This window comes from Bactrocera latifrons, unplaced genomic scaffold (genome assembly GCF_001853355.1).
Source record: "Bactrocera latifrons isolate USDA-ARS-PBARC rearing strain unplaced genomic scaffold, ASM185335v1 scaffold_248, whole genome shotgun sequence".
Lineage (NCBI taxonomy): Eukaryota > Metazoa > Arthropoda > Insecta > Diptera > Tephritidae > Bactrocera > Bactrocera latifrons.
The window spans coordinates 214100-240820 of NW_017536052.1; the positions used below are offsets into that span (position 1 = coordinate 214100).

The following is a 26721-nucleotide window of genomic DNA, read 5'->3' on the forward strand; positions in this document are numbered from 1 at the left end:
CATTAAATAAAAGACTTGAGAAAGTGGAATTTTCACGTTGTCGAACCAGGTATCACCCGACCTTGCCAACGCAGTTCGGTACTAAAGCCGGCCTGTGTTTTGGATAGTGTGCATACGATTCCACGTTGGCGAAATTTTTCGATTTTTTACGATCGGTGTACACACAAGTATGCCCATTATGAGCTATTGGACTCGCAGAACTCTGCTCGTTTGTATGGTTTTTCGGCGGAGCTTAATTGGCATTCGACGATAAAAGCTCTAAAGTGATCACATGCACGTCCACATCAAGATGCCATGGAAGTCTGATGTGTTTCACCGTCAACAAGAGCTCAAGTCCCTTAAATCATGTACTGGTTGGATGAGATAAATCTACCGAGATAGGGCTACTCGCTGAAGAAGATGTATGATGCCAACTTTAAATTTGAAGCGAGGGACAAGCCAAGGGAAAGCGATCAGATCACCGATATATTGCATATATACTTGAGGAAAGGGTGGACAGAGTCAACAATTGCAGGAATAAAAGGAAAACATTTCTAATCGATAAAAACTCGTGTTCCTATGCTTCCAATTACTACTCAAGAACAGAAGAGACAGTTAAACTGTTGAGAGAAGCCTGCCGACAAGTATTAGAAGTTTCTACAATAGCAGGAAGTATTCAACACTTAAACTTAGTATCCAGCTCCCAAGAAATGTAAAAACTTCATATAAAAAAATGTTTGAGAAATGGTCAAGAAACTCTCCTGCGATAAATTTACTTGTGCCAGTATGCAGCTCTAAAGATATCTAGTACTAATTTTTAATACTTTTTTCAATAAAATGCGAATATGGCAAACCTGGTTTTGCGGAGATGCATCAAATCAACACTTGTTTCTTGAAGGAAATTCAAAGTAATCGTTATATTTACCCTAAATTAGTTAAAATCACTATTATGAAGTATATTTCATTTTGAAATTACTTCACACATGCATACATACATATTAGGCATAAAGTTTATTTTCTTTGTTTATTCTCTCTTGCTCTTCCAATGTGGATCATTCACAATACGTAACCAGCTGTCAAAATTACTTGAAGAAATAATGTTTTTTTTCTTGAGCAATTACTTGAGGTGGTCTCGCGAAATTGAAAAATTACAGGAAGCAATTTAGTCTAACGAAACCATTCATTATGAAGAGGATTCAGATAATTATTAAAACTTTCCAAGGGGGAAAAAGAAGAATTAAAGCAAAAAAGAAACTCTTAGAAACCTTTTTGTAGTGCTATAACCGGATAAGCGGTAAGCAGCGTCTGCGCCAGTAAAGAAAAGTACGGTCTAGTCTTTCAAATTGCTGTGATGCCAGTATATCAGAGTCAGCCACGTCCGTTGCTTTTCGTTTTTCGGCTATGATTACTCTTGAAGATCTGCTCACACTCGTTTTCTGGCAGATGGTCAATCTCCACTATTTCCTTTATTGGCCAAGACTTGGACACCAGTCAAAAAGCCTTTGTCCCTAGCTAAAGATTAGCTCCAGAGCTACATATATGCCAGTAACAAAGTTTGGCTAAGCATGGTAACCTTTCAGGTCTGGTCTATATATGAACACAAAGTTCCTTAATGCTCTTTAAATTAGGTGGTTTGGATATAAAAGCTTTTTTGTAAAAGAACCAAAAATTAAATATAAAATAAATAGGAGTTTTAAATTAATTAGGCATGGTTTGAATTGAGAAGAAAGACCTTTTGGTAAGAAAAGTGTGAACATATACAACAGTTTCGCTTAGAATTGTTACTTGGGTCTTAAGAAACTCGTAGAAACCATAACAGAGTATCCTACTCTAGAATTTTGAAAAATTAGATTTTTTTTATATATTTAAAGTTTAGACCCTTAAGAACATATCCTAAAAAGAATTTTTAAAAATTTAAATTATTTTAAGAGCTTCAGTTACTTTAGTGACGCAGTACCTAGCCCGGTAGGTAAGTAAACTCACTTTTTTAAGCTCAATACAACCGATTTACTTGAAATTTTGTGTCAACCTTCTTTATATAATCCTTTATCTTTATATAATCCTTAATCCTTTGTTTTCAATATTTTAAAAAAATTCAGAAATTTCGAAAAAAGCGTAAAAAATTATTTTTATTTTCAGGCAGCCGCCATTTTTCCACAAAATTTTTTTTCGTGTTCCCTGAAATAGACATTATAACATCATCTAATTATTTTAATTTTTAAGATTTTTTTTTCTGTATTCTTAAGATATCAATAAAAACGTTATAAAAAATGGATAGTAAAAATATCTTTGGTTTTTTTTTAAATAAAATTCACAAAACTGCCCATAATTTTATTTCTAGAGTAGAATACACCCTTAACAGAAAGCTCTGACAGTATTGTTAGATAATTACCCGTTGACTTAACCCATAGGTGACTTGGAGGGTGTTTAAACTGCCTTCGATAAATTTATCGATATATTGTGTGTAGCCTACCTAGATAGCAGAAAAGTTAAAGGGTAGTTTATTGAATGTTTTGTAAACTGCATTGGTATGATTTCTTTTTATAGGTGACGTGTTTTTTGATAAATTAGTATTTGATGTAATTAAAACAATGATATCAATAATGTAGGTAAGGGGATAAATTAATGTGCACGAATTTATATTAAGTTTAGAATATTTATCTAGATTTGGAATACTATTGTCGGCTTTGGCATTATTTGCCACATCTTTATTTACTCTTCGCAATTGGGTGCGTAGCTGCAAGAAAAAACTCAATGGGTCCTTTGAAGGTACTGTGAACATTGCATTTTTTCATCCATACTGTAATGCTGGAGGTGGCGGAGAAAGAGTTCTGTGGTGTGCAGTGCGGGCCTTGCAAGTAAGAAAATAAAAATTTCTAATTTATAGACTTAATAAGTTGAAGTCTCCTATTATACACATAACACGTAACATTTTCTGATAAAAGCCTCAAAATAATAAAAAATATAAATTTTTTTTATTCTATAAACGTTTGATAAGAATTCAATATTTTCGTATCCTAAAAATGATGTCATATGCAAGAAAAATTAAAATCAAAATATAACTAAATGACACTGCCATAATATTAAATATACTTTATACCGAACGCAGTATTTTCAGAACGTTACAATTTATTTTATTACAATATGTCAATTCCTTAAAGAAGTTCAGTGTGTTTTCTTGAGGTTTTATTTCAAAAATGTATTTTTTTTAAGGTATGTTTTGCAACATATTTATAAGTTTAAAAATATATTATTTTTTGTTTTTAATTTATTTCGTTATAAGAATTTGTAACCTTTTTAAGGATTATTTTTTGTGTATATTATTTCAGGCTAAATATGACAATATCAAAATTGTGATATACACAGGAGATATCGACAGTTCACCAAATAGCATTTTAAAAAAAGTGCAAGGTACTTTCAACATAAATGTCGACGAGCAAAATACAAGTTTTGTGTACTTAAAACGCCGAATGTTAGTCGAAACAAAGTTTTATCCGTATTTTACGTTATTGGGCCAAAGTCTTGGATCAATTATTTTAGGATTAGAAGCACTTTGCAAATTCCCCCCGGATATTTATATAGACACAACTGGATATGCTTTTACTTTACCCTTGTTCCGTTATATTGGTGGCTGTAAAGTGGGATGCTATGTGCACTATCCTACAATAAGCATGGATATGCTGCGGCGTGTTCAACAACGGGAGTATTGCCACAATAATCAAGCATACGTTGTAAGAAATCCATTCATTACATGGCTGAAGGTTATATATTATTGGTTGTTCGCTAAGGTTCGTATGAGAAAAGTTTATTAAAATATTTAGTTTTATTCACCTAACTGTTGTCTGTAAGGCCTAAAATAATGGAGATATATTCTGAAAACATTGGTTAATTTTAAACTATTATTATTGCTTAAAAACTTATAATATGCTTTCCCTAGGTACCTAATCTAGATTTTCAAACATCCGGTTGTGAGTTATCTTAATAATTTAATAATTTTATTTTTTGACTTAATAATAGTAATTGAAGATTTCATTTTTAATATTTTGGCTGGGCTTCAGAATACCGTCTCAGCATTTAGTTGTATAATAGGTATGAGTGGTATGAGTGGAAGGAGGAGAGAATTAACAATTTTAAGTACGTATTTATCACTTATAATATATATCCACTACCACTTAATTAAATTGAAATTGTGGGACGATATTTGAAAGTTTCTCCAAGGTTTTCAGTTAATCCAGTATTTGAGATTAAAAATTAAATTCATATCTTACATATTTCAGTTATTTGTATACTCTTATAACATGTTGCTCCAGTTAATAACAGTTTTAGTCACATAACGGTTATGTGTATCACCTAAAACTACTCGAGATAGATATTATATAAATGAGTAGACTGTAACTTGAGTAAAAATTTAGATATTTAAATAATGCTTGGTACATATATATATTAGCAAAAAAGTAAGGATAAGTTCGATGATGGATGTAATCGGACCACTGCTAGACACTAAATTTCACCCTCGAGATGGCATGGAAACTTATCACAGTGCATCTCAGTGTCTAAAATTGATAAAATTGGGCGAAAACTTGATCTATCCCTTTATATCTACTAAAAAGATTTTCAAACATTCGACCGACTTTACTCTATAAGTTTGGCTATTGTATGTGAAGTACTTTAAGAAACCCTATGCACACTTTATTAGCATTACTTATTAATTGTATGTAGTAATGGACAATGCTACCCCAACTCCCATATATTACGTATAATGGTTTTCATTATTCCAGCAAGTTTTGTATCGGTCAGTGAGTATTATTGATATATGAAATTGCTTCAAAATTTGTTCTCGAGTATAATTTAACAATATCAAAATTAATTCAATCAGCCATTTCTTTGCCCCCAATATTCGTCAAAAATGATATCCGTCTTTTCACTTGTATTTTAACCATTCAGGTTTTTCAAATGTGTGAAATTTTAATGAAACTGGTCCGTTTAAAGTTTTCTTAAAAATTATGTGATTTATGTGTAATTATGTGTTAACGACCGATTTAATATCACATATAATTTTAGCTGAGACGAACTAAAATATAGTTGAGACGAACTAAGTTTATGGCCTTCAATATAAGTCACGAACATACCAAATGCGACTGTAATTTATCCATAATTTCATTGTCTAATGGATGTTTAATTCTTTCCCAATAGTTTTTAGTATAAAGTTTTATCATCAAATGAAGAAATTGCCCGGGCTTTGATTCTTTCGAGTTGCAAGAGTAAAAAATGTACACTCGAACTTAGCTGCTATTATTATAAAGCACCGATACAAATTTGACATTTATATATTATTTAGTGGTTCTGGGCGCATACACAATATATACATAAGTAACATAAATAAAATAAATTAAAAAATACAAATTTAAAAACAATAAAAGGTAAAAATAAGTAAATAATGGTTACTCATAAAAGATAAACATGCTTATACAGTACAAATAAACATTTATGTGGTGTACCCTCAAATATCCTAAAATATTTCCTGGCTTAAACTTTTTGTGCGTTTCATTTCATTTAAATTTCAATCCGATATTCAACAATTAAAATAGGTCCGTTGTTCAGTTATCAGTTATGTTCAAAACTGTAAAAATGCTGTAACTGTCAAATTAAGAACGTCAAGTATTCATTTTCATGATAACGGTAATATATCAAGCTTGTATTTAAATTAGTTTAAAAATTCTCCAGTATGCGTAGTGCCAAAGATTGGAATAGGACCTAATTCGATTACTACAACTATTTTCCGTAGGACACTGTTTTACATCACTTATCATATAAATATGTCTGTCCTTCAAATTTACTTTTGGGTAATTTAGTCTTTATGAGTGCAAACATACTCTTATGTTAAGTCTATTGATGTAATAAAATTAAATGATGAAACTTATGTATATAATTATAATGAAAAGTGACATAAGCCCCAATATAACCAATACACTAACTTTTGACCATTCAGATGACTTAATGCTGCATACACAATGGTTTAGTGTTGAAAATTCCATTGGTCCATTATTTTGTAAATGACGCCAAATATTAATTAAAATGGTTCATAGTTTTCCTAATTCTATAAACATATGAACTTTTTATTTGTCATTACATTGGATGAGTTTTCATTTTAGTTAACCTATATTCTATCTGTATCTAGAACATACCTTTTTTTTTACTTATTTGACCTCACTGTGTTCCGTTAATAATAGTTAAGTATTAAAGCTTTCACTTTTCATCGTGTGATTATATTTATTAAGAGTATTTGCTTTGACTATTGCGTTATCAAGTTTATAACGTATATATATACTTATAATACAGTCGTAATTCTATTCTGCCAGTATAGTATACTTATTATAACCAAAACTATGTATATGTAAAAATAATTTTTTGGTATTTAGCTTTACAGCTGGGTTGGCCAATGCTCTGATACTATTATGGTTAATTCCACATGGACTGAAAATCATATTCGCGATTTATGGGGAGTACCATTTAAAACTCATCGCGTATACCCGCCCTGCGAAGTGAAGAATATTAAAAAGCTGAAACGCAATGAAAATACAGATAATATTTTAATTTTATCTATTGGTCAATTCCGACCGGAAAAAGATCATCCACTGCAATTGCAAGCAATGTATGAACTACGAACTATTTTATCTAGAAATGAAGATTTATGGAATAAAGTAAAACTTGTCATTGTCGGTTCATGTCGAAATGAAAGCGATTATGAACGTCTTAAGAACATGCAAGATTTGGCAAAGCATCTGTCACTTGAAAACTCAGTGGAATTCAAAGTTAACGTTCATTTTCAAGATCTTCTGCAGTTATATCAAAAAGCAGGAATTGGAATTCATACAATGTGGAATGAACACTTTGGAATCGGAGTGGTTGAATGCATGGCTGCTGGTATCATAATGGTTGCTCACCGATCAGGAGGGCCTTTATTAGATATTATCGAGACGTCTGAAGGAAGCCAAAATGGATATTTAGCAGTTTCCGCTATTGAATACGCGAATTGCATTCTAAGCATTATATATAATTCGAAAGAATTAAATGACACAATTCGAAATTCAGCGAGGTAAGTGAAATCGTCTAAAATAATATTATAATCTTATTTGGTTGTAATAGTATACAATCTTAGAGTTTATTCAATGGGTCATATTGTACTTGTATTACGGATACCAGCAAATGCTATTTCTATTTTTTAATATTTTCAACATTTCTACAAAAAATTAGAATTGGTACAAAACTTTAATCTGATGCCAAGAATGGAAGTATGCAGGTTATGTTAAAAATTAATTAAATTGTGATTAGTGAATTATCACAATTTAATGCATCAGATGCGTTAAGCCAAGGTGATGCTTAAAAGTCTCAGATGAATCTGTATAAACATTGGAACACGGGCGAAATCAGTCTACAATCACGCCTACTTCTCTTATATCACAAATTTAAGTTTCATTCGATTATTTAGCATCAATGAAGTTAGCGATATATAATCTTGCATAAAAATGTCTTTAATTTATGGTCTCTCACTTCTGGAAATTGTCAAATCATAAATTTTTATGATACATATGTGGACCTCAATGTATATTGCTGAATTTCTTTTGAAATTATTGACCAAACTGAGATCAATTATGAAAATCCAGAAAGATTATTAATAATTATGCGCCCGTGTGTCACAAAGTATAAAATCGCATCTAATCTTTCCCTGGTCTTCATGTGCCCTATGTAAGGATTCTCAAATTTTCGCTTGACTTTTCCATATAAATTTGTCAATATGTGAGGAATCTTAGTGAAACTTCTTCTTTACTTTCGTAGACACCGCTTACGCGATTATAGCCGAGTAAATAATAGCGCGCCAGTCGTTTCTTCTTTTCGCTACGTGGCGCCAATTGGATATTCCAAGCGAAGCCAGGTCCTTCTCCACTTGGTCCTTCCAACGGAGTGGAGGTCTTACTCCTTGACCTAGCCAGCGTAGCCTGCCTCTTAATTCATTAAACTATGCCGTCGTACATCTCGCCAATAAGTGATACTTCAGACTTAGTGAAACTTAGACAGCAAACTAATATACCCGATTTCCTGACTTATCCCCTGATTTTAAACCGTTTAAGTTGGTCCAAGTATTATTCTATTTAAATTAAGTAGAGATCTTTTGTCATATTGGTGTTTAACTTGGATCTTCCCTTTTTAAACGAGAGGTACTACGATTATAAGGTTTTTTAAATTTTATTTGTATTTTCAGATCATCAGTGGAAAGATTTTCGGAAGAAGAGTTCGAAGTCAACTTCCTTCGTGCAGTGACTCCATTATTTAACGAATCATGAAGTGCATTCGAGACTTCCTATAAAATCAAATTGATGTTTAAATGATTGTTTTTACATAATTTTGTAAGATAAGTATATTGTGATTTATCTCCTTTTCTGGAAAAGAAATTAAATCAAAGCTATATTAATTTATATATTTTTATAATGCATTGAATATTTAAATTCATGTATGTTCAGTTTTTTTACTGACTGCAAGGCTTTGGAAAAAAGTAAATTGTACGATATAACAAGGTTTTTGTTTTTCCTGTTTAAAAAAATAAAAATAAATAATTTTAGCGAGAAGTGGACTTTATTTTTTAATCCTGTTGCCACAGAGCACACTAGTCGACAAGTATTTTAAATTCTTAAAAATTAAATTCTCTCAACTAAAAAATACTTCGAAATCAGCAATAAAATATTATATCATGGAAACTTAAAAATATTTGTTATTAATTTCTTTTGTTGACATACATATGTAAGTATATTATACTTAGAACAACAAAGAATACCAGGATAAAACTTAACAAAAGTGAAGAAATGGAGGAGACTTTAGTTAAATTTATAACCCCCTTTGGCTGGACTATTTTTTTGACTCGGTACTGAATTCACAAAGTTTTACGTAATCTGGAAATATGTTTTCCCATAAGAAAGTTACCGCAGAAACTGTTTCATATCTAGGTTTATTTTGCGAAACTATTTTTCCGAATTTCAAGAGATCACAGATGTCCATAATAATATTTCAATTTAGACTTTGAGACTAATAGTCCGAAATGGTAACACCATTATATTACTCAATTTTACAAAATTGCTTTCTTTCACGCTTCTGCAGCACTCATTTGTCTTGTAAGATAAGATAAGACAAAGAATGAGGATTGCACCGCGACCTAGGGGCTATTGTGCCCTCTACCAACTCACAGCGTCTCACTTAGCCCCAGCAAATTGATGAATTCCARTATYCTSCTAGGTGCTAATGAGGCGATGTGATCCCTATTTAGAAACATGGATCCAAGGGCCTTAATCCTGCGTCTGCAGRTTGCTGGGCAATCCATTAGCAGGTGTTCTGGAGTTTCGGATTCCCGGTCGCAGAACCGACCATTTGCGCAAGAAGCTAGGCCCATGTTAAACAAGTGCTTCTTGAGTTTGCAATGGCCGGTGTAAAAGGCGACCAGTAGCCTGACTTTATCTCTTGGGAGATTGATTATGAGTTTAAACCTCTTGAGGTTGTAACCCTTCATTAGCAGTTTTGCGGTACGTGTCTTGTTCAAATGTTCCTTTAAGAAGGACCATCTTTTAAGCATGTTTTTCTTTGATAAATACCACAAATCCTTGTCTTAAAATCTACGACTTTAATGTAATCGAACTGTAAGTTAACTGGTTTGTTGTTTCGTCACCAATTCCGATGGTCTGCAGAGCGGGATTTTTTTAATTCTTATAGAAGATTTCGGTCTTCAGAGAGCCTAGAATTGAGCCAGATCTCGTTACGTTTCTTATGCCATTATGCATTTTAAATTCACTGATAGCTAATAGAGTACAGTTTGAACAGTACATTCAACTCATTTGCAATGTTTTTTTTATTGCCGTTCCCCAGAAAAGGGGATAACTCTACTTTCACTAGTATTGAAGATGATTGAGGCCTTGCTAGACCCGACATTCACTTACTACCTGAGTCTAGCAGATCAGCATCATAGCTTCCCCAAAGTGCACACCACCCACCACCACAGCACTTAGCGTCATAAACGCCTAGATAGTTCATGATATAAACCAAGAGCAACCTTGTGAAAAGCCTTTAACACCGTTACCTTTAACACCACCACGCTACTTGAGGACATAAAACAATCCCTCCAGTGTGGAAGAGGTGGACTATGACATACCTGAGCGGTCGCCAATTATATTTACTGATTCGAAATAAAAACAAATTAGAGAATTAGACATGGTGCTCCGCAGGGTGGTATCCTCTTCCCGTTACTGCTTAATCTCTACTTTTCTGAACCTCAACCACCAGAGGGAATTTATATCCCCTCATACACCGATGATTGTACGCTATTGACGACGGGCATTGAAATCGATGGCATGTACTCAAAAGTAAAGGGCTATCTCTCCGACCTTTATCATTTCGTCTTTGCAAGGAACCAATCTCAGAACACTTTTTGGATTATAACGGGATGTCTCTTGATATCTCCATGCAGTGACCCTTGCGGAGCTTCGTTCTGGATACTGTTGAAGGTTAAACTAGTCCTTATCCAGAATCAATCCGGGTATACCAAATATGTATCCAGCATTCAACGAGTTCCCGCACGACTCTAACAAGCACTTTGCATACTCACCTAATTCTACTCATCTAACACCCCTCTCTTTATGGTCCGACCCCGCCGAAACCAATATAACAACAAAAAAGCGACTTGCAAATGATGAAGAAGTTTATGCGAACAGCAGTGGAAGGTCTCATCGGTTTCAATTAAAATAAAAACAAAATGCAAGTAAACAGCAAATAATGAGATCCTCCAAGGCGATACCGGTACGGCAACTTGGATAAGAAGAGAAAAGAGATACCACGCGAAAATGGAGCTTACCCAAATATTTGGCTGCAGAAGTGTATTGCATTCGCTCAAGAACAAACACCTCAAACCACCAAACTCAGATAGGTACACATTCTTCGCATCAAAGAAAAATTAAACAAAAATATTATCATGCTATTTTGGGTTCGATCTAAACAATTTGTTGGATGAGTGTACCGCAGCATTGTAATAAACGACCCTGCATTTCTTGAAGATCTTGTTTAATAAAAGAGTTGTCCCATACAATCGTTTCATTTGTAGTCACCTATATGCTTTAGTGATCCGATATCGGCAGTTCCTATAAATGAGCAGCTTTTTAAGGAGAAAATGTATATATTCCAGCAAAACGGTATTGCCGAGTTTGCGTATACATGCAAAGCTGTAAGAGTTTTTGAGAAGAGAGGCAATTCACGTCACTGTATATTTGCCTAAAAGGTGTCTAATGCAGGCGATCAATGTATTATTACTATATGTATTTATAGTTGAAGCTCACGTCAAGATGGCAAACGTAGAACACTGAAATCAGCAATAAGTTTGATTACTGGATTGTTAATTAAAAGGCCCAATTTAATGGCTATCCATTTATCTTTATTTCTAATTCAAACCACTTAACACTTTATTACTCGTTATTTGAGTTTACAACTTCTTACTATAACTCATTTACTCTTTACTCGGCAGCACTCTTAAGCAGAACTGTGTCTGCTGTCCGGCACCATTTATGATTATTATATATTTTCGATTAGCGGCATTTTATAGACGTGGCTCATTTGCAATACCAACCTTCTGAAGTCCTCTTCAACTCCTTTTTTCATATATTTGATATTCATATAACACCATATTTATCTCTTATTAGTTTTTGGTTTTACATACAATCGTTAGGTAATGAAAACTATTACACTCTGTGGTAGCTACACTCGCTATTGGAAGGGCTAGAATATCAAAATACCTAAATTGGTTTGAAACTCAGAGATCTGATTCTAATTCTTATATTTAAAAAACTCATATAGATATGTTGTTATCGCATATCCAATGATTAATAATTACTCAATGTTTTGAATATTCGTGTGCTGCGGAGTGTATCCTTGTAAACCTTGAGCTGGAACTCTTGAAGGTCGACAGGAGAGCAACTGAATTGCTTCTGTCAACCCGTCGTGACTTGTTGCGTAAGATTGCCAGTTTAGATCTAAAATGGAAAATCGAAAATGGTTAATAAAAATTCCATAAATATCCCTGTTATTTTTCAACGTACCAGGTGTATTAGATACGCTTCTATCAGAACACGGCGTTTTATGATTAAGTAAGTTAATATTATTTATAGGCATTATTCGAGTTTGATACCATGTGACTGTATTTTGATCCGTTTTTACAGCTTCCCATGGCATAGACCATCGTCTCATTTGATTTTCGGCATCGGTTGAATTTTCATCTATCACTTCACCTGCAGCAGCTTCAGACCATCGACGTTGACCGTTCAAAGGGAATAAAGGAATATTCAGTGGAGACCTCTCCCCTCTAGCAAACGGACTTTTCATTGCTAGCAAATGTCCTGGGTTTGGTAGTGGACCTTTCGTGTTTTCAAATATAGCCTGCAGCGGCGAAGGTCCGCGAGTTGGATCCATTGAATCTTTAAAGTATGTAAATAATTAATCATAAAAATAAAGTTTGGTAGTATTTTCTATAATTAATGTAGGAAATTTCTAATTAAATTAATTATGTAAATCAGGTTGTCAAATATATCCCTTCCGCCTTTTTGTCTTTTAACTATGTATGTATAAGCGCTACAGAGCTCGTATCTGTCAATACTATACACTTTTGAAAGGTCTTGACATAACCTACAAAATGATGCTATGCATGATTAGTTTAGATATTGCGTTCAACAGTTGTAGATGTGTAAACATGGAGTTCACTAACGCCAAAATTCGAGTAATATTTTAAAGTTTTCCGTCGTTAAAGGCAAATTGGCTAGAGAAACGTTCCGTGAGATTAATTGTGTTTTGGGGGATGGTACTCTATCACTTCGAACTGCATAGGAATGGTTTCGACGATTTGGTCGTGGTCGAAGGCCGGTGAATCGTGCTCAACAGTGGCCAAGTGGCGATTGACGGCCATGGAAGGTTTTGCTCTGTGTTTGGTGGGATTGGAAGGAAATTATCCACTATTAGCCAATGGGAAGTGTTTAGTGTTCCACCAGGACAAAACCTGACCTTACACTTCTTTGATGACTTGTCAGAAGCTACGGGAGCTCGGATGGAAGGTTTTATCGCATCCACCATATAACCCGAACATAGCGCCAAGTGATTACCACCTGTTTCTGTGCATGGCGAACGCACTTGTTGGTGCAAAGTTGAGGAGAGAAAGGTGAGAAGTGGCTGTCCGAGTTACTCGAAAACAAGTAGGAGGGCTTCTACGTGGGGAGTATTACGAAGTTACCGTCTAGATGGAAACAAATTTCATTTAATAATCATCTGCCAATGATTTGATTTACGTAGGAATATTAATGTCAATGTGCTTAAATTTTTTCAATTTTATTTAGTATTTATGAACAATCATCAATCAATGTCTAGTATTGGACGTCACCAGATATTCTGTATCAGATCAGTTTTCAGGTCTCTTTTCTTATGTATGCACATAAGATCAAATTTGATCAGGACAGGTCTATTCAAAATCCGTGCGCCAACCGATATTTTTTTCTATCTACTATCTTTAGCAGAGGATATTAATGTGTTAACTCTAGATTAAGACTAGGTTTTGTGATCTCAATCCACCAATATTGTGAAGTATTTTTGGTCAAGCACGAAGCGAATGTTGTCGCTCAGCCACCGTATTTAACAGGTTTGATTTCCTGTTATTTGTTACCATTTTCGAAACTGAAAAGTTCACCTCGGAAAACATTACTTATATATAAAAATCGCATGAAAAAATGTTTACATCACAGACTAGACTAGAAAAAAATTATCGATTCGATGTCCGCGCACAGTTTAAAGTGTCCTGTCCGAGTGAAATTGATCAGATGGCATTCATGGTATGTATATCGACGACATATGATATCCGGTACACATTTTTTTTTAAATATTTAACTTTTAGTAAATAGGAGAGAAAGATATGCCAAACGGCTTTTGAAGCTCGACAAGTGTCATGTAGGTACAACTACAAAAACGATACATGGTCATTAGTTGGCTAATGGGCATAAATCGATATGCGATATCGAACAACATAAATAATGATTATTATTTAGATTGGGCGTAAATTATTGTTAAACATTTCCTACATACGGTTCAAGTGGAAATATCCAACTCATACATGAAGAGCATTCTGACAACGTTTCTATGAAGCTGATTTAAAGTAAACATGGGATTTTTAAAAGCTTAGAAAATGTAGAGTCACATTAATTTGTAAGAACATTTGTTTCGGAAAAACCTAAAAAAACATATGAATTTTATTATTACAAATAAGGGTAAGCTTTCGAATAGAAGGCCCGAATTATGTTTAGTCACATTATATATTTTGGAGTAGAACTCTTGCATGCAATGGGGATCTTCGATTACAAGTTTTCAGCAACCAAAAATTATATACTAGAAGTTTGGAGAATCTTCACTATCAGTGCATACTTTGGACTCTTTTTTGCACTTATCAAACACACTAACAGATACATATAACTTCATCCGTTTACTCCTAGACAGACTAAAATTAATCCGACGACTTTTAAACAAATAACAAAATTTTAGTTCTGAACTAACTTCCGATTCCATAAAAGCAAGTCTTCAAACCAAAACCTTGCTTTTACGAACTCATCAATTACACTGCGAAATCGCTGGGATACAGGTTCAAAATACGATGATTTATCTGCATTGAAATTCTCATCAGAAAATCTTAACTGAGCAGTAGTAAATAGTATGGCATTGCTCTGGAGTTTCACAAATATTTTATAGTGTCAAGGACTTATACCACATAATAATCGGCTGATAACAAAACCAACTGGATTTAAAAAGAGCGTTATGAAATTATATTTTGCTTTTAAAACATATTCAAACCAATATTTAAACTTTAGTCAATCGTCTAAAAAAATGCTCTAGCCCGATTTTTCGTCGTATATATGAAATTAAGTTTAAAAATATTATACTTACTTGTGGATTGATCTAGTTGCTGACCAGTTAAAGAGCTTTGGAAATGTGACCGCTGTTCTGTTATGCAACTAGCTCTAGAGGTGTCTATTTTGTTAATTCCACCAAAGTTCGGTGAGGGAGTTTGAGATCGTGCGTCAGTGTTTAATCTACTAATAAATAGATAAGTTATACGGATAATTTACTAGATATTTATGGGTATGAGAATAAAAATATATAATGATCGAATCTAAGGTTTAAAATTGATTGTTGAACAAAGTAATATTTTATATTTCTACCGAAATCACACAACCACTACATCAACACACCACTCTACAACGCACAACACTGACACATCCCAATGCACCACACTATGAACACCACACCCGACGACATCACAGCGATTCTCACCTCTTTACAGTGGCGACCAACAACTCGATTGAAGCTTCTTTCTCGATACAACGATCCTGCGGAAACAACGTTTTGATTACTCTTTTTTGATCGGTCTCTCAGAAAAACTAAAACAATTTAAAAAATAGCTCAACGTTGATTTTAGTTCTTCCAAATTGTTTAGAATATTCAGTGGCTATTATAATCAATTACAATCAAAAAAATTTGTCAATACTGTTTAAAAGACTGTGAATAATATCATAAATTGATAACTGCTACCTACTGAAGCCACTGGAGCCAATATTTTATAAAATATTTCAAATACATTATTTTGTTCAAACTTTTTGAACTCTTAAAGTATAATATATTTGTAATATTCTTTGATCACTTTTTTTCAAATCTGATCTGATTTTTGTGAATCCAACAAATACTTTTCGAGTTATTTGATAATTGACTTTACCTCGAAAACCGCTTGGTAAATCTCAATTAAATTTATATAGCCTTTTAAATATGAATAATTAGTGCCTGATAGAATGATTTTTGTTCGATTTTTCATAAACAATTAACCTTTTTTTCGAAAATCTGGAACAAAATTTCTTCAGGCCGTTGATTTGTTCATTTAAAAAACAAGCTACTAGATTATATATTAATAAAATTTTTTTGGTTGATTGATTTAAGATGAATTGCACTTGGATCAACTTAAATAGTCAATACTTTTAAAATTCTTACTTTTTTTTGGAAATTCTGTTAAGTCAAGTCGATTTTATAAAACAAAATACTTACATAAAATTGTAACTTTTTCATATCTCTGACTACACCTAACCCTTAACAATTATTGTTATGTAGGTTATGACAGTCCATGTCGAACATCACGACGATGGCAACGAACTGGTAACAGTACGCCCCTGTTTCAGTTGGGAGATATTGCTGTCTGACTTCTTACGTAGGTTGCCTTTTATATTTGGCTTGTGTCGATTGGTCGAGAGAAATGCTAACGAAATACGATAGCGGTGTTTTAAAATACGTCTATGACACCGTCACTGGTGATAAATTGTGGATTTACGCTTAAAGTCCACATCAGTCGACTGTTACAGCTTAATCGAACAAAATTTGGTCGCGTACAAAGAACTTCCAACCAAGCTGCTGCCTGTTTTTTTAATTGAACATGTCGCAACCATAACATTGAACAACGCAGAATACCACCACAAAACCATTTGTTTGCCAGTTTTGTTTCCAGGAATCAGGAAAACCATTCTCTAAAGACGGTTCACTCTTCACCAGGACGATGTGAGCTCTCACACATCGACAGAAACAAAAGCATTTTTGAGCACTGAAAACATCGATTTGATGAGTCATCCTATAACTTGGCATCGAATGACTTTTTTATTATATGTCGTAAAAATAAACTAAGAGATCAAAGTTTTTGACTCCTGAAGAGGCGGCTGATGCGTTAAAAAAGGCATGTTTAGAAGATACCTCAGTTAGAGCCGTCAAAGATTAAAATTTGTTTGTGTTCTCCATTCCCGAAATATATAAGGCAACCTTCAAAGTTGGGTTTTCGGTGTTTTTGAATAACACAGAATTTAAATGAAGAGTCTTACCGCCGTTGGGCATCCAAAAAAGAGATTGGATCAAGGTGTCTTGCCACTCGTGTCAAGGATCAGTGTGGCTGGAGTAAAAGCGTAATGTTTGTAACTAGCTCGAAAATAGCCGACACAAAGACAAAAGCTAAACTATGGCTAGATGCAAGGCTTGCATTAACACTGGAGCTGATGCTAAGCCTACCTCCAGCAAAGCTACAACAGTCAAAGTATAGTTACAAAAAAAGAAAGGCAAAGAGATGCCGAAAGTAGAGCTGCCAACTTTAAACTTGAACCGCCAGTAAAAGGACAGATGAAAAGGCTACGCAGAAGACAAAGCTAAATGATTTGCTGATGTGGTCCGGAACCGCATTAACATTGGTAGGATGACGGAGATCCCGAAATAAAAATGTCTAGTGCTCAATGAAAATGGGAGGAAGCTGCTCTGACAAATGGGGCGCACGACCCGTGCTACTACGCAATCCGGATTCGTCACCGTCATGGTAACAGTTAAATTATGTGAGTGTATCTTTAATTAATTTAAGGCATTCAGTGTAGGTTGCGCAACAACGGTAGAAGGCTTTTCGGATCACCGGTATATTGAAGGTATAGTTAAAGAAAGTGTGGACAGAGTCAACAATTTCAGGAATCATAAGAAAACGAACTGACGGGTGTAAACGCTAAAAGAGATATTCCTATGACTCCCCAATTACAACTCAATAACAGTACAAAACAGCCTTGTTAAACGGTTCACGGAATCTTGCCGACAAGCATTAGAGGTGACTTAACCAATAGCGCCGACCCTCATGGTGAAATTAAAAAATTACAGGAAGCAATTTAATTTAGCGAGATCAAGCCAGGATGAAGAGGATTGAAATAATTATTACAACGTTCTGAGATCAAACAAAAAAAAGTAATAAAAAGCAGAATAAAAACTCTTGGAATTGTTTGTGTGATGATATCGAAACTACGGCAGAAGCTTCTCCCCGAAATTTATTTCACAGTAGGTAATATAATACTGAGTATCTTCAAAAGCAATACCATAACAGTGAATACGACCTACTAATGGATACTCCCTTCCCAGGCAAGATTAATCCTGCGTTGGAATTCCAGACTAACATTGTTGGTGGTGTTTATACTGGTTCCTAAATACACGAAATTATCTACAAGTTTATATGTATGGTCTATACATTAAAAATAGGCGGCACAAATCTCTTATCGGTGTCCTCTTTGTCCTTGACAGGGCAATAGGCGATGCTGCCGTCATCATCACGGCATCTGGACTAGTATCTAGAGCAGGTCTTGACGATGCGACCAGGCGGCGTCAAACGAAGAACGTTTTTCATATAACACTACATGTTTGCAAAATAATCACTGTTGAAGATTGGAATGGGCTTCGTACATCCTAGTTTTTTGATCATAGGCATGTGAGATTTCAAATAGAACTCTCAAACTGAGATCTGTATTTAATTAAACTTGACGTGACTCGACGCTGCCTTGTTGGATCAATTAGGCGTAATGCTAAGGACCTCAACAAATTGGGCAAGCTAGCCGATGATTTCTGCTAGTATATCTGTACCTCGACTGGTTTTGGATGTTACAAACAACAAAACTATTATACACTCTGCAAAATATTGCGTGTATAAAAATACGACGAAATGCATTTGCACTGCTACCAAAAAGATATTTGATTTTGGTGTCATGAAACAAATAAGGAGGATATAAACGCGGTTGTAGCCGAACATTTCAAACTATTGCAATTTGTAACGGTTAAATGTGGAGAAATTATTTCAGAGGTTGGCTAGACTTTATATATTATATGTATATAATATAATATGTATATTGCATGTGAATTAGACATTCAATATTTGACGAAATTGTGAATAAAACGCAAGATATTTAATTATTCATCATAATTTATTTGGTCGCCTTCAAAGTAATCTCCACCAGATATAATACACTTATGCCAGCGATTTTTCCAGTCCTCTACACACTTCTCATAGGCACTTTTTGTGATCGCCTTCCTTTGATTTATCTTTTCGATCGACTGAAAACGGGTTCACGGGTTTCACGGAGCGGCAATTTTAATTTGAGGAACAAGAAAACATCACAGGGAGCCAAATCCGATGAAAACGGTGGTGGTGCAATGATATTCATTGCGTTTTTGGGTTTAAATTCGGTCACAATCTTTCAACGGATGTTCTCACACAAATGCCTCAATACAGCCAAATAGATCTACTTATTGACCGTATGCACTCTTTTTCAAAAAGATTCAGCTTTATCGGAACGAGTCGAGCAAAAATGCATTTCATATGCAAAATAATCACCAAAATCACTTCAACGGACTCGATAGAGTTGTCGAGCTTTCTTACCATCTTTCTTATGCTTTCATTTGCTTCACTGTTTTAATATTTTCATCAATTGAAGAGGTCGAAGATCATCCAAAACGAAACATGTTTCAACGAACTCGAAACCGACTTTGAACGCTTTGCACCACTCGTAAGCTTGTGGTTTTGATAAAACTGAATCACCATAAGCTTCGCAAATGTTTGAACGCAACGATTCCGCACACGACATTTGGTTAGAAACACAAAACTAGAGACAAATTCTTTGTCCGATATTTTTATCCAATGTAAAAATCGCAACGCACTACGGAGATGTACACGCTCGTATTTAGCATAGTCATTAAAGACAATCCTATCAAATTAGCAAAATAAATTTTTTTGAAACATCATTTCTTCCTTACTGGCATAGTTAACAATAGCACGCCAGTAATGTTATTAAAGCTTATCATGGCAGTTGTCCCCTAAAAGTGCCGACAGACAGACGAAACTGTCCCTGGTGGTCAAGGAAACAAGCAGACCTCCGGAAAAAAGTACGTAGCCTATTTAACAAAGCGAAACGTATGGGGGTCTGAGAGGAATACAGGGGCTATCTCACCTTATACAATAAGAACTCACCTTATACAGAAGCGGCTCGCTTGCATAAAGCTCTGGCCAGAGGCACAAATGACCCAGTAACAGCAATTAAAAGAGGTGATGGGACATTTACGACCAGCGCAGAGGACAGAGCCACGGAGCTTCTGCGGGCGCATTTTCCGGAGACTGTTCGGGAAGACCAATGTCTACCCGTCATCAAACACAGGCCGTTTCGCGAGGATTGGAGAATCGCCAAACAGCTATTTACAGCGAACTCGATCGTATGGGCAATGGCCTCGTTTGAGAAATTCAACTTACAACAGGGGGAGCAGTTTTTACTGCCTAACCTGGTGTAGCCAGGGCTCTGGAGAAAAGGAATGTGGCAGCACTAGAGTTGCTGAGATCACAGTAGGTGATAAAAGGATTCGTCTCGGCACAACAAGAAGCTGCCCACAGAGGGGTGTGTTATCACCGATGCTATGGAGTCTGGTCGTAGACGACCTGTTTGCACTGCTAACGGACAATTGGATCCGCTACCAAGGGTATGCGGACGACATTGTTATTATAGCCAAAGGTAAATATGAGGACATTCTCTCTGACCTAATACAAAGAGGTCTAAACCTGGCAATGGATGGTGTAAGGAGGTTGAATTGAATTTCCGATACGCAGGTCCCTACCCGGTGTCAGGAATCTCACACTTGGGGGCAGAGAGATAGGGATGACCAACAGTGCCAAATACCTCGGTTTAATGCTAGATTCTACTTTGCGATGGAAGCAGCATATAAACCTGACCTTGGTCAAAGCAACAAAAGCTGTAATGGTGTGCAATCGGCTGGCGAGAAAATCTTGGGGCTGTAAGCCAAAGATCGTTAGGTGGTTGTATACCATGATAGTGCGATCAATAATCACGTACGGGGCGGTGGCCTGGGCCTCAATACCGTCGCAGACTTCGGTAAAGATCAAAATATCGAAGCTACAGCAGACTAGCCTGTGTTTGTATGACATGCGCAATGCGCACCTAACCAACGACAGCACTTGAGTTTTGCTTGAACTTACTCCGCTTCACTTGGTTATCGGTCAGGCAGCCAAGTACACACTTCAGCAAATATCGGCAGAGGGGTGTGGCAAAGGCAAGGTAATCTCGTTCCAGAGGATTTAAAAGATAAGTGGCAATATACCCGAAGGACAGCACTACCAAAACAGTTAACTTCAAGAAAAAGTTTAAGGTCACCCTCGGCATCAAGGACGAGTGGAACGACTCCAATCTCGAGCTGATGCTGAGGTATAGCACGTTGAGGTGGAACATCGATGACTCGAAAATGTCGGAGGGAATCGGTGCAGGAATCGTGGGCCCACTCACTATGCTTTCCATACCCATAGGAGAGTTACCGAGCATCTCCAGGCAGAAGTTTTTGCCATAAGTCGGTGTATAGAAATGAACCTTGCTAATTGGAGGATACAACTTGAGTAGGTTCAAAGTTCTAATAAACTTCCCCAGGATCAAGCTCAGGCTACTGGTCGCATGGCCATTGCAAACTGAATAGGCATCTGTACAACATGAGCATATCCTCTTGCGCTAACTGCCGGTTCTGCGACAGGGAGACTGAAACCCCGGAACACCTGCTGATCGACTGCACAGCAGTCTGTATACGAAGGATTAAGGCCCTTGCCGCCTCACGACAAACCGGTAGTTTATTAGACTTCACCAATGCGCTGGGGCTAAGTAAGTCTATGTGATTTAAGAGAGGGCACAATAGACCATATGTCGCGGTGCATTCCTCATCTTTAAATCAATCAGTCAGTAATGAGATTTCGAAGGGAAGGTAGATCCTTCTCCATTTGATCTTTCCAACGAAGTGGAGGTAATATCATTCAACTGATCAATCGAAATTCATGAAAGGAAACCTTTGTGTTTGGGTATTAAAGCTTTGGTGCAACAGAAATTTTATTTTTGTAGCTTAATTTTAATATATTTCTCCACCTTTGATTTTGCAAATTGGGAGAATATAAAATGTTCATTTACGTCCGAATTTAATCCTTACTTAGTTATTAAAAAAAAAATTTTTACAATGGAAACATTTTAGTAATTTAAGAATTCATCAAAATAAGCAAATAAGATTTTTGTAATATCAAAAAAATATTTTATGGTACATACCTTTGCTTTATCATGGCACAATCCGACTCATGAGGGAAACCTACAGGTGATTGACAAACAAAACAGCAAGTTAAAGACGAAAAGGCGTCATAACTCGCGGCGCAGAATTGATGTTGTATATTTATCATAGCCTGTGCATTCTCCATAATTATTAGCTCATTGTGATCTCTCAAGCGCTTTTGTTCTATTTCGCAAATCGAGGATGGGTCGAGAGTTGATAATACAACAAATTCTTGTAAAAGGGCCATGATATGCGATTTGACGGTACTTGTAGCCACTGCGGTTGCTCTATAAGAAATGTAGAAGGCTTAATATACTTTAACTGTGAGTGAAAGCAAAACTAAAAAAGATCCAGTTCAGAGTCATGTTTGTTTGCTTTAGGAATAAAGTCTATATGAGCATATTTAAAATAGTTGACGCGTGTGCTTCTAACAATTCATTTTACCTAAATTCCCTAAACTTAAATTATGTTTAATTATTTCAAATGTAATCTTATAACAGGAATTTTCTTAAAAGCAAGCGCTTTCGAATGACTCACAAAGAGCGAAAACTGCATACTTTTTTCAGTAAATTCTCTAAAAACTACATTACGCATCCCTCAAGGGACTTCAGTGAAATGCTCTCACAAGCAGTCGCCTGAAAAGAGGAGATAGCTTTGTTATCATTTTGCTTTCGTATCCGAGTATGATGTTGGTGGTTTCCAGCAAAAGCATGGACTAAACTGGGAAACATTGCGTTTCTTCAGGAAAATAATTCATAATTTTGCCCAGGAACTCAATCGAGCAATACATTACTACTTATATCAGGTTGTAAAAACTGTATCGGTATTTTCGCTAGTTGGCGCTGAGAGCGGTTAGTTCTAGTTTTATTCGTCGCATCGGATCATGCTATACCTTTTTGTAAAGCTCATTTCACGCGCGAACACGTGTTTGATTGATTGTCGTTTCTTTTAAGTCGTTCGTGAGTTATAACGACGCAAACATGGAGCAAAATAAAGAAAAAATCTGGCATATTTTACAGTGCTACTACGATAAAGGCAAAAATGCATCTCAAGCCGCCAATAAAATTTGTGCAGTTTATGGACCCGATACAGTTTCTATTTCCACCGCACAACGATGGTTTCAACGTTTTCGTTCTGGTGTAGAGGTGGTCGAAGATGCTCCCCGCTCCGGAAGGCCTGTCGTCGAAAGTTGCGATATAATCGTTGAATTGCTCGAAAGAGACCGGCATAGTAGCAGCCGTAGCATCGGTCAAGAGCTCGGCATGAGTCATCAAACCGTTATAATATAAAATATATATATATAAAATATATATAAAAATAACTTTGCCGCGAATCGAAGAAATATCCACGGCAGTATCTGCGAATGAACTTACTTCAACACAAATCGCTGACGATGAATTTCAGTAATATACAGAGAGAGAGAGAACAAGTAGTTTCGGCAGAATCCTGCCGAGTTGACAGTTCTTGGCCGTTCCGGTTACGTAGACCCGATTGTCGTGGGAACAGTGAAATTTTAAGTACTTTATATTGGTTAGTAAACGATCACAATTACATATAATTATTATTAAAAGATGTGAAATGGAAAAAAAGGAAAATGCCGTTGTCTGTTTTATAGAATTCAACTGTATTAATCCGGATCCAGATTAATTCAGGAGTTAGTGAAGATCATTGTATAAACCTACAAGTAACCAATCCTTCATTTTTCACTAACACATACGCAAAAATATTCTAGTGCTAAAACGTTCAAATGCCTCAAATCTGCTATAGTGTGTTGCCGTGTTAAGTTTTCAACTTCAGAACTTTAACAATATTTTTATAAAATATTCAAATTTTTTCGATTATTTAAATTCCTAAATATTAAATTTAATCAGTTTTATCCAAAATATTAATTATTGTATCAATATATTATTAAACGTTTCCAATTTTATAAAAAAATATTTATTTCCATAGTCACCTTGATCTGTGATTTTGAAATGAGAATTTTAGCGATTAGGTTTGTACGCTTATTATCAATATTTTTTTGTTTTTTAAGTGTTTTCGTGTACCAGGTATAGGACCCTTCTTTCCACCACTATTCCTTTGATAGGGGTTTTAATAAGTATTTCGCTGTGGGTTATTTAGAATATTTTGTAAATATTATTTATTACTTAGTAGATTGTTTTGAATAATATTGTTGTTGTTCCTGAATTGTACCTGATTTTTTATATTAATTTTTGTTTTTGTTAAAATTAACACAAGCCGATTGTTATGACTTGTATTGTTAATGTTTACAATGGAAGTGTACCCGATTTGTTTATATTTATTTAGGTTTGGTAGGGTAATACAATGGTGAAGATAACTACATTGCTAACTCCAATTTATTCCTCAAAATTTTAGAGAGTTAGTTGCATTTTCGTTAGCAGCATTGTTAAAAATGGTTAATTTTAATCTATTGTGAATGAAAAACAAGCAATAATGACAGCCGTTTTTCAAATTTTCAATAATAAAACAAGAAGTTTTATGTTATGATGTTATGCCATGATGCAGTTTTAAAAATAGCGTGTTGCTATGTTTTTGTAATAAAAAATGGTTTTGTAAAAATTGGTCGGCTAACAACCGCAATGTTTATCTTCTATCCATTTTCATTGAAAATATTATAAAAATGGCAATCACTGTTTACAGGAGTTTCAAACTCACATAGCTGGCGTCTGTCACCTGCAAATTGGATCTGATTAAGTGGACAGTTCGTACGGATTAAAGCTGCCGTCTGTCAAGGCTATTATGCTACTTTCTTCCTCCACTTAAATCAAACCTGTTATTTGAATTAATCGAATTATTCCTTCTGGAATAATATTTAAAATGTATAAAATCCTGAATTTGGGTTGCAATACTGATATCTTAATAAAAATATAGATTCCATAACAACGTTAAAAATATATATTTTTTTAAGTCATGCTAATTTGAACTTCTTCCTGGGAAAGGTTTGGTTTTTTCTTACCATTTACCAAACAAAAAAACTGTAATACCCTTTATAGGATTAAGTGGTTGTATTTTCAAAATTGATATAAAAATGGCATTAAGTATCCATTGCTGAAGACAATAGGCATTTTTGTTGACTCACCTGGCTAAATCATTCCAGTAGTGCGTTAAATAAGAGGATGGGTGGTTGTGAAAAAAGTTTTTCTCGGCATAAGCCTTTGGAGCTTTTTCTCCAAATAAACCGCACTGTTCCAGTACCTAAAAAATTATAAAAGGAAAAAATTAACTAATAATACATATTACATTTATCAATAAATGTATCTTACATAACCTTATCTAACAATCAATTGTTAACAAATGTGATGGGGTCGTATAACATACACAATTTTAATTAAGAATACATTGGTTGAACATTTTAGCAATCAAATCCTTTGAACGAGTATTTTAATCGATTTTGATCGTTCAGTTTGAATGGCAGCCACATGTGTATATCATATAGTAATCTGCTCTGGGATATTATAGCGATGCCTTTGACAATAATCCTTACTAAATTTTGTGAATATACTTTGTCATATTAAAACATTTTTAGTACAAAAACTTAATATTAAGTTTATATTTTAGCTAGATATATACAGTAGCGAGTAGGGTGGTGTCCTCTCCCCGCTATTGTTTAACTTATATATCTGGAAACTCCCACAGCCGCCAGAGGGAGTTTACACAACCGCTCACGCTAATAATTGGATGTGTGCAAACGCAAACGGCAGTCGCGTTGATCTTTCCGCAGCAAAATCCGCAAGTCGCTAAGGACAAAGAAACGTTGTTGACAACGTACAAAACAATCGGCCGGCCGGTCCCCAACTACGCCGCTCCAATATTTCGCAGAACTACAGCCCCTTCTTGGAGCGGAACCGCCTCCTAGGAACATCAAGAGGTAATTCCTCAATTACGTCGAGGACATTCGACAAGCACTGACCGCCATCAGCACCTTTACCGACCCATTGCCGACGAAGAGCTCGAGTTGCCGCTTTATAATTTCGATAATTATTTAAGATTAGTTAAATGTGTAAAAACATGTGTAAAATACGTAAACACGAGACAATTTTTAAATTTAAGGACTTTAAAGGCGAACATTCTAAAATTATAGGTCTTTTGTGCTATACGTATGTTTCCTCCAAAGTTTTCCTCTTTTTAAACCCGAATTCAGCGTGCATTTCCAAAATTTATCAATTATATATATGTACGTATAATTTTGCTTTACCGTCAGTGTACTTCCTAGTTTACTCCCAGCAGTACACAAACTATTCAAAGCACTGAGATAACTTATCCAAGCCAATGAGCACTCATTAAGTGCAGTTTTCGTTGATATTGAAGCACTACTAATAGACAGTGAAGATCCAGTACTACTTATAGAATCTCTCGGTGCTGTCGAACCCACTGGGCAACTAGCAACGCAATCAATTTCACTTTCCATTTTGCGAATATAATATTTTAATATTCCAAAAATCAAAGTTTATTACACAAATAGATAATAGTAAACAACAACGATAACTGCGAAAGTCGATAAAAAATTACTAATATAATTGAAATCAATATTGCATTAATAGAGAAAATATTGCTTATTTGACAATAGTTGCTAAATAATTATCTTAGCAACTTATAGAGAAATAAATTGTAGGCGTATAAAAGTTAAAGGAGCCATACATCAAACACATGTGCGCTCGATCTGTATGATATCGTGCGCCATATACGACGTACAAATCTATT

At 35.1% G+C, this 26721-nt stretch overlaps 2 protein-coding genes across 3 annotated transcripts; one reads left to right on the forward strand and one right to left on the reverse strand.

The window, feature by feature from the left end:
- The first annotated feature begins 2451 nt into the window (after positions 1 to 2451).
- Positions 2452 to 8460, forward strand: LOC108969290 (GDP-Man:Man(3)GlcNAc(2)-PP-Dol alpha-1,2-mannosyltransferase). Its single transcript, XM_018933913.1, has 5 exons — positions 2452 to 2584; positions 2645 to 2837; positions 3309 to 3767; positions 6399 to 7075; positions 8240 to 8460. Exons 1-5 carry the CDS (start codon positions 2571 to 2573, stop codon positions 8319 to 8321), a joined length of 1425 nt encoding a protein of 474 aa, XP_018789458.1. The 5' UTR covers positions 2452 to 2570; the 3' UTR covers positions 8322 to 8460.
- Positions 8461 to 11421: 2961 nt separating this feature from the next.
- LOC108969310 lies at positions 11422 to 26509 on the reverse strand. 2 transcript variants are annotated; one of them, XM_018933943.1, is made up of 6 exons: positions 26216 to 26509; positions 25100 to 25215; positions 21999 to 22286; positions 14980 to 15125; positions 12105 to 12479; positions 11422 to 12038 (listed from the first exon to the last, which is right to left on the reverse strand). In XM_018933943.1, the coding sequence occupies exons 1-6, from the start codon at positions 26426 to 26428 to the stop codon at positions 11896 to 11898; spliced, it is 1281 nt and encodes a 426-aa protein (XP_018789488.1). In that variant the 5' UTR covers positions 26429 to 26509; the 3' UTR covers positions 11422 to 11895. The 2 variants fall into 2 exon arrangements, with proteins under 2 accessions (XP_018789488.1, XP_018789487.1); XM_018933942.1 differs by having other exon boundaries at positions 14980 to 15128; positions 26216 to 26508.
- Between the last annotated feature and the right edge of the window lie 212 nt (positions 26510 to 26721).

Excerpts from the sequence above, each read along its gene's own strand:
- LOC108969290 (XM_018933913.1), top strand. Across the intron at positions 2,838-3,308 it reads GTGCAGTGCGGGCCTTGCAA|GCTAAATATGACAATATCAA; the intron begins GTAAGAAAATAA and ends ATATTATTTCAG. Across the intron at positions 7,076-8,239 it reads ACAATTCGAAATTCAGCGAG|ATCATCAGTGGAAAGATTTT; the intron begins GTAAGTGAAATC and ends TTGTATTTTCAG.
- LOC108969310 (XM_018933942.1), bottom strand. The coding sequence starts at position 26,428 with ATGGAAAGTGAAATTGATTGCGTTGCTAGTTGCCCAGTGGGTTCGACA. Across the intron at positions 22,287-25,099 it reads TACTGGAATGATTTAGCCAG|AGCAACCGCAGTGGCTACAA; the intron begins GTGAGTCAACAA and ends CATTTCTTATAG. Across the intron at positions 12,480-14,979 it reads GCAACTAGATCAATCCACAA|ATTCAATGGATCCAACTCGC; the intron begins GTAAGTATAATA and ends CATACTTTAAAG.